The 7,818-nt window shown below is 38.9% G+C and overlaps 1 protein-coding gene across 1 annotated transcript in view; it reads left to right on the top strand.

Moving 5' to 3' along the window:
- The window catches only part of LOC112155284 (transmembrane protein FAM155A), a 129,230-nt gene extending 121,753 nt beyond the window's left edge, over positions 1 to 7,477 (top strand). Inside the window, exon 3 of the mRNA XM_024286811.2 lies at positions 1,686 to 7,477. Within this exon, the coding sequence (XP_024142579.1) occupies positions 1,686 to 1,987 (302 nt within the window). The 3' untranslated portion in view covers positions 1,988 to 7,477. The remainder of the gene's footprint in view (positions 1 to 1,685) is intronic.
- The last annotated feature ends 341 nt before the right edge of the window (positions 7,478 to 7,818 follow it).

The following is a 7,818-nucleotide window of genomic DNA, read 5'->3' as shown; positions in this document are numbered from 1 at the left end:
ATGAATGGATATATACCAGCATACAAGTATACATCCTCACATACATCTCCACACATTAACATACACATGTAAATGTGATGCCGTTATAATTATTCATATTTGCCCTTATACGTACAATACATAACACGTTGACACTATTAATTATTACGTTTGTCAAATACAGTTTGATTCATTGCTAGAAAAGGAGTGGCAGCAAGCAAATGTATATAATCCCAGCCTTTTTGTTTTACTCCACTTTACTTATCTTAGTTACTATAATGTAGTTCTTAAAGACCCACTCTGATTTGATCTATTTGATCTAACCGTTTCTTTTATTTGCGATTACACCATTTTTAGAAAAGAATCCTAAATCCTGTGTCGTTTTTGAGGACATACAGTGGGGCAAATAAATATTTTATTATACTAATCTGGTATTTTGGAAGATTTCCCACTTAGAAATCATGGCGAGGTTGGACATTTTCATCTTTTAATGTCCACTGTATATATATGTGATTGCTACTTCTGCAAATACATATTAGAACACCTGAGAAAACCGATGTTAATATTTGATACAGTAGCCTTCATTTACGATTACGCAGGTCAAACGTTTCCTGTAGTTTTTCTCCAGGTTTGCTTTCACTGCAGGAGAGATTTTGGCCCACTCCTCCACTCAGATCTTCTCAAGATCAGTCAGGTTTCCTGGCTCTCGCTGAAAAACAGAGTTTGAGCTCTCTCCAAAGATTTTCTTTTGGGTTTAGGTCTGAAGACTAGCTAGGTCACTCCAGAACCTCAATATGCTTCTGGGTTCTCCTGGCTGTGTGTTTTGGGTCATTGTCATGATGGAAGACCCCGCCGTGACCCGTCTTCAATGGGGGAGGTTATTCCACAAAATCTCACAACACATGGCCACGGTCAAACTTAAGACGGGCCTGGACATGCGCTAGTTTAAGCAGGGCCATGTATGATTTCAAACCATGACGTCATAGTGTCTTTTCCTACAGTAACTATGGAAACGGTGGTCCCATCGCTTTTCAGGTCACTGATCAGCTCCTCTCGTGTCGCTCAGGGATAAATTCTCCCATTTCTTAGGATCATTGAGACCCCATGAGGTGGTGAGATCTTACATGGAGCCCCAGTTTGAGGGAGATTGACAGTCATGTTTAGCTTCCTCCATTTTCTAATAATTGCTCCAACAGTGAATCTTTTTTCACCAAGCCGCTTGCCCGTCGCCCCATAGCTATTTCCAGCTTTGAGGAGGTCTATAATTTAGTGTCTTTGGACAGCTCTTTGGTCTTGGCCATGATAGTTGTTGGAGTCTTACTGATCGTATGGAGAGGGCAGGTGTCTTTATGAAGCTAACCACCTCAGACAAGTGCTTCTAATTTAGGAGAATAAGTGCAGGTTGACGATTTAAAGGCGAACTAACAAGTCTTTGAGTATCAGAGTTCTAGCTGATGGTGTTCAAATACGTATTTGCAGCATTAGAACACAAATACTTTAAATATGTGATTTCCATATTTTTTTTAGATTATGTCTCTCAGTGCATATACATCCATGATTTTAAAGGGGGAGACGTAGCTAAAGGCAAATTCAAGTCAGAGAAAAGAGCAAAAGACAGACACAGATCGGCACAAATGAAAACTTGTGATATCTCCAATGTCTCCATGTTTCATCTTCTCATCCCCCTCTGCATGATTCCCCTCCAGGGCTGCTGGAGGACCATCCATCAGGTGTGGATCCAGATGCAAAGTGCTGCGATGTAAGGTGGGACTTGAAAGCAGACAACCGTTCCAGGGGGACCCTAAAAAGAACTCACCCTCCATGCCAGCACCGTACCTCCCTCAGCTCCTCGGCAGCCTGCAGACTGTGTAACAGCCGGCTCAAACTCTGCCTGCTGGTCCTTGTCCTCCTACACACTGTTGCCAGCCTCACTGCATCCCACAATGCAACAGGACTGGGTCTCCCCGCCATCTCGCCTCTGGAGGAGAGCCCTGCCAACGAGGAGTGATGGAGCTGCCAGGAGGATGCGGGTTTGTTGCGGTGGGGGATCCCCTCACCATGGCAACCGTTGTGGAAAAATACAGCAACAGTTGCGCGATTGGCAGGAGCTGTGTGCCTGTGGACGTTCTAAAACACTTTCTGGCAGGAGGAAATCGTGGAACGCTTTGAGACGAAGGACGCATGAATCAATCAAAACAAATAAGGAACTAAACAGACATACAGAGGGGTTCAGTCCCTCAGATAGGAGAAGAGGACAATACCACAGCCTTTGTTGAGAGAGAAGGTCAGCTTCCTGACGGCTGAGTTTTTCTCCCCACATGTTTTTACACTGTGTTCCAATTATTGGTTTTTGTTGCACTGGCTGACTATGGAGTAACACAATCATGTTCCCTTTCTTATGTCCATCTTTTGTCTTCGTTTCTGCGTCTCTCATGGAGGAAGAACATGTTCTCTAAATAGCAGGATGTGTACAAAAACAGAACTAGCTGCAAGTTTGTGTGCATGTGTGGATTAATTTACTGTGTGTGTGTGTGTGTGTGCGCATCTGAGAGATAATGAGCGCATGTTACTATCCTAAACGTCTACCTAAGAGGCTGGTGGTTTCGCCGAAACCCCCTCAGATGTCACTCAGCCCCTCCAGCTCGTTATCCTCAGTCTAATTAAGACTTCACCGGGGTTCGATGGCGCCCCTGAGTGAGTCCACGCCGCACCCTGCGTTTGACACAGGTGTTTGTGTTCGGTTTCATTAGAAGATTTTCACCAATTTAGAATATTTTCAAGGATCAAACCATCGACTGCATATGGAGAACTGGACCGAGTGACCCCCCTCCCCCAATTGTGCTCAAAACAGGAAGTAGCCGCAGACTCCATGACGCAAAAATCCCATAGATTTCTATTTAAAAAATAAACAGCTATTAATCAGTCAAAATATTTGTTTTTTCAGTGCTAACATTTGTTAGCATGTTGTTGCTAACGCTCATTTTATATATATATTTCTGTTATTTAAGTTTGCATCCATATAAGTAGGTGGTCTTGCATCAAAACGTTTGAAACGTTTGACAGATTTGTGGCCTTTCAACAAGCCCACTCCTGATTGGCTAGAGTGGTTGCCATAGAAACAACAACTCAAACCAATGTTGACCAATCAGTATTCACTGACAATTTAAGATTCCAACATGGCGGCGTCTGTACTGCAAAAAAAAAAAAAAAAAGGCAACTGAATTGACTTCATTTGGTATCGATGATGTCACGCTCACTTGTTCCAGTTCTCTTCTACAGTCACTGGATTAAACCATTCCTGCATTTCAACGAAAACGTAAACAGCCGGCTCTCAGGAAGTGTTCCTCCAAAGTCGCCAACGTCTCAAGTGATTTCAACCCAATCCTGCTTTGTGATTTTGATGTAACCATGCAGCACTGTTACAAGGAAGTCCGATGAATGGAGACAAACAAGCACTTGGTTAAAATAAATAAATAAATCAATAAAAAGCCCATTTTATTTAAAGTTTGAGTGAAACCAACTCGTCTGGAACACATGATAAGCCTTTTAGAGATGTTGTTTTATGGTTCAGACAGTCTTTAAAACCCACAGCCTCATAATTCTGTTTGTTTTAATGGCAAAAAATAAAAACTATCAGGTTTGGAAAAACCCTGTTTAGGTTCACCAAAACGACCTTTTTAGGGAAATCACAGACAGCCTTTCGTGTTCTTTTGTATGTCGACTCACTTCGTTTGTACAAGTCATGCTGTCATTTCAAAAAAGGTTTCATAAAACATATTAGAAAACCCAAACATACACATTTATCTCACAATTTTGAAGTTATGTATTTCTATCTCAGAGAAAAAAAGGAGATTTATTTCAAATGTTGTCATTTATGGAACTTTTTAACATAAATATTTTCACGTTGGACCTTTACTTGCCTAAACAGACTCTCAGTCTGTCTTTACTCGAGCCACTCGCAGAAAGTTGTCCAGATTTTGGAATGCTAAAGGCTAACCTACCCTAAATAATCGCATGCCAGAATCCTTGATTACTCTGAGCTAACCCTTCACGTTAACATTTTTACCTTTCTCAGGCCTGATTGGTTTGCTTAGGTACAAAATTACATTTAAAATCACATATTTTGCATGTTTTTAGTACATTTTACCCCAAAAAACCCTGCATGTTCCTCGGTTTGCTTCAGAAAAGGGAATTATATTTGAGTAAGAAATATGAAAACACACATTTCAAATATATAACATTAATATTTAAGCAAAACGTGCATTAATAAAGTCTAAAAGTTTTTTTTATTCGCATTTTTTACAGGATTATTTGAGAAAAAATGACTTTAATGATTATTTGTCACCTAGAAATAACCCGATAAATGAAAAAGTGAATGAGTTTGAGGAAGTGAAAATGTTCTTTTTTAAAAAAAAATATACTAAGAAAACCTTATTTCTAACGAAAATGCAAATTTTTTGCTTATAATACAAAACTAATGCATTCACATATTACTGTACCATTTTTTATTTATTATTTTTTGCTTGCAAATGCAGCATAATTTAGGATTTTGATCTTTTAGGCTTAATAAAAAATAAAAAGACCCTAATTTTTCCTTATGGTTTACAAATAAAAATAATTTGCAATTATTGTATTAGTTTAATAGCTTTAAACATTTTAATCAAAAGCCAAATTTAGGATTAAAAATGATAAAAATATATACATTAACTTCAAAACTAAATCTGATTTCTTACTGAGAAACTGAGTTTTTGCGACAACATTAGTAGCAGGGAGATATTATATTTAGGACGGCAAAAAAGTGATTTTAAAAAGTCAAGACTTAAAATGTGAGGTATTCTAACTGAAAGGTTAAGGCTGCCCCTCTTTACTGATCAGAACCATAATCAGCTCCTGTGGTGCGTTCACTGTCTCCTTATTTTCTCCACCAAACCTCCAGGCGTCATCACGAAAAGGGCTTTTAAAGATTTAAACCATAACCGATCACAGAATCTCTCCAATTCATGTTCATTCGAGTCAAAAATGATTCCCACGACGTTCATCCAAAAAGGCACAGCTGTTACTTGAGAGCTGAGAAACACAGATAAAATAGAATAAAAACATCCCGTCATCGTCTGTGTGGACCCGTCCAGCTTTGTTTGTGTCGTAAATGTGGATCAGAAAGAAACGGTGTGATCTCAAGGGCTGATTTCTTCTTCAGTTGCTGGTTTGATTTCCCTCTGACAGCTGTTAGGTCAGGTACCTGCTAAAAACAATGTCGCTGAATGCACTGTACTCCACACACAGATGTCCAGCCCAGTGTCTGATGTCAAACATTTTGGTACAGCTTACAGTTTCTGACTTAAAAAAATAAAAATAAAAAAAATGTTTTTTTTTTCTTTTTCTGATTTATACTTCCCCCCCTCTCCATCTCTGTTCATGTATGGAAACAGGAAGCGGATGTCTGCACTTAGTGACACATTAATGCTGCTATACCAACATCCACCAAAAGATGGAGCTGTTTGTATTTCTTTGAGATCATTTCTGCTCCAACACAAGAGCTGCCAGTTTCACACCGACCAGGATGGATGAGCTGTCGCTCCTCCGCCCATTTGTTTGTGGCTGCCAGGGTTCTGCTGTGTGTTTGTGTCCCTGTGCTGTACGAGTCTGTTGTTTTACACCTCATCTGAGATGCAACAAACCTTCAACCAACCAATCCTGTCTTTCCACAGAGAGAGGACAGGACTAGCATTTCCTCGTCCCGACAAAATGCAACAGAGCATCCGAGATTAAAGTGCACAAAGATCTACGGCTAAAGGGGGTGAAGTCAGATCTATTTACTGTACATGAGAACTGGACTGAGTAACCCCTCTTCAGGAAATATCTTCAAAATCCTCCAAACTTCCATTGATAAATAAACACTCTTTATATATATATATTTTTTATCATATTGCTAATCCTAATTTTTATAATTAAATTGTTTGTCAAGTCATAAAACGGCCAAATGTTACATCAAATGTTCAAAAGGTTTAGCCACTCACTGCTGATTGGCTAGAGCTGGTTTGATAAAATCAATTGATCGTTTTGAATCGATTTAATCTTAAAAGTAATCGATTCATAAAAATATAAATCAGTCTAGCACATAAAGCTAAAGTACGCTAGCTTGATGCTAACGTTTAATGGCATTTCCCATAGCATGGCTAATGCTAACAGTCGTTCGACCTAAACATCTATTGCTGACTAAATGAGCAATTTTATAAACTCACAGGTGGGAATTTTCCAAACTTTTTTAAGGAAATATTTTTTTTTTTTTTTTGTGGTCTGAAACAGTTTTTTCTTATTCTTCTTGAAAAAGGTGTATTGCTAAAGCGTGATCACCACCTAGTGGCCAAACTCAGATGCCGACCAGGAGAAGCAGAACAATGTTTGCAATGTTAATGATCCGATTGGTTTAAATTATTGATATCTTGTTAAAACCACAAAAAAGGGCGACTGAGCTGACTTTATTTTGTAAAAGCCAGAAATAACCCACTTTCTATGAGTGACATCACACTCACTCAGTCCAGTTCTCATGTACAGTCAATGGCCAAAGTTTATAAAACAACACAGAATTTAGAAATAATGTTGGAGGCAAACAACTCGCCCCAAATGTGTCCCCAAACTCCTCAAAAAAGAAGATCATGTGATGCGTTTTGGATCTGTGTCAGCAGCTGAACCCATTCCTGAAGCCATCCGTGCTTGTTCCATCGATGAACCGTTCAACTGCTACACAAAAACAGATTTGAGTTATTGCACAGTTTGTCTATTTCCTTTTTTAAGCGATGAACAAATTGTTTTGTGTTCTAGAGGTTCGGTTAGACCTCTGATAACGGTCTCACAAAACACCAAAACAAATAGTTTTTCCACTTCACACGCAGACGATGAAGGCCTCGCTCCCTCTTCCACAAACTCCACCCCTCTGACTCCATCGGTCTTCACAATAGTTGCGTTCTCTATCCTGTGGATCTATGCAGAAGTACATTCTTTTTTTTTTTGGTTGTAAATATGTTTGCTGAACAAAATGTGTTTCTCTTTTGTGTATTTTCAGTTGGTGTCATGCTGTTACCTTCCTCTTCTCCTTGTTTTATCTGAAGGTCTGAAATCACTCAGAGAGAGTCTGTGGCAACGTTTGACCGACGGACTTGTTGTCACAACCTCGTTGTGAAAGGTTGTGTGCGTGCGCACGTGTGTGTGTGTGCGTGTGACAGAGAGGCTTATCCTACTACAGATGAAAAAGGGGTCAAAGGCATTTAGAAGTATCATTGCGATTATAATTATTATGATTACTACTATACTACCAGTATATTGTAATATTATAGATGCTTTAGTTCAAGTAACTTATTTAATTTTTTTACAAAGAACTTTGATGAAATGATTTATAAAACTGTCTCACAAGTCATGATCTTTTGAAAAAGTATGAAAACTACAGGTACAATGCATTAATTGTGTTCTGATGAAAATAAATACAGACATATAATCTGTTTATCTGATGTGTTTTTGCATAATTTGACTTCATTTTTTGCTCATCCAATACAATCATTATTGCAAATCAACACATGTTGTTTTAAGAGCCAAAGCGCTTTACAGTCACAGACCCATTCACACATGCATGTGCACACACGGCCCAACACCGGCGCCAGCGTGTAACCATGTGGAGTTCAGGACACTCCAACTCATGGGGAAGAACCGGACGTGAACATTTTACGATTGGTGGTTGAACACTTTTTAAATCCCCGGTTTTGAATAAAAAAAATGTAAAAACTTCCAAGCAAAACAGAGCAAATCCTGAAAAATATTTTTTTTAATTCTAAATTTAATACCACA

This window comes from Oryzias melastigma, linkage group LG21 (genome assembly GCF_002922805.2).
Source record: "Oryzias melastigma strain HK-1 linkage group LG21, ASM292280v2, whole genome shotgun sequence".
NCBI lineage: Eukaryota > Metazoa > Chordata > Actinopteri > Beloniformes > Adrianichthyidae > Oryzias > Oryzias melastigma.
The sequence above is the reverse complement of the archived record's forward strand: the minus strand, read 5'-3'. Positions and strand labels throughout refer to the sequence as shown.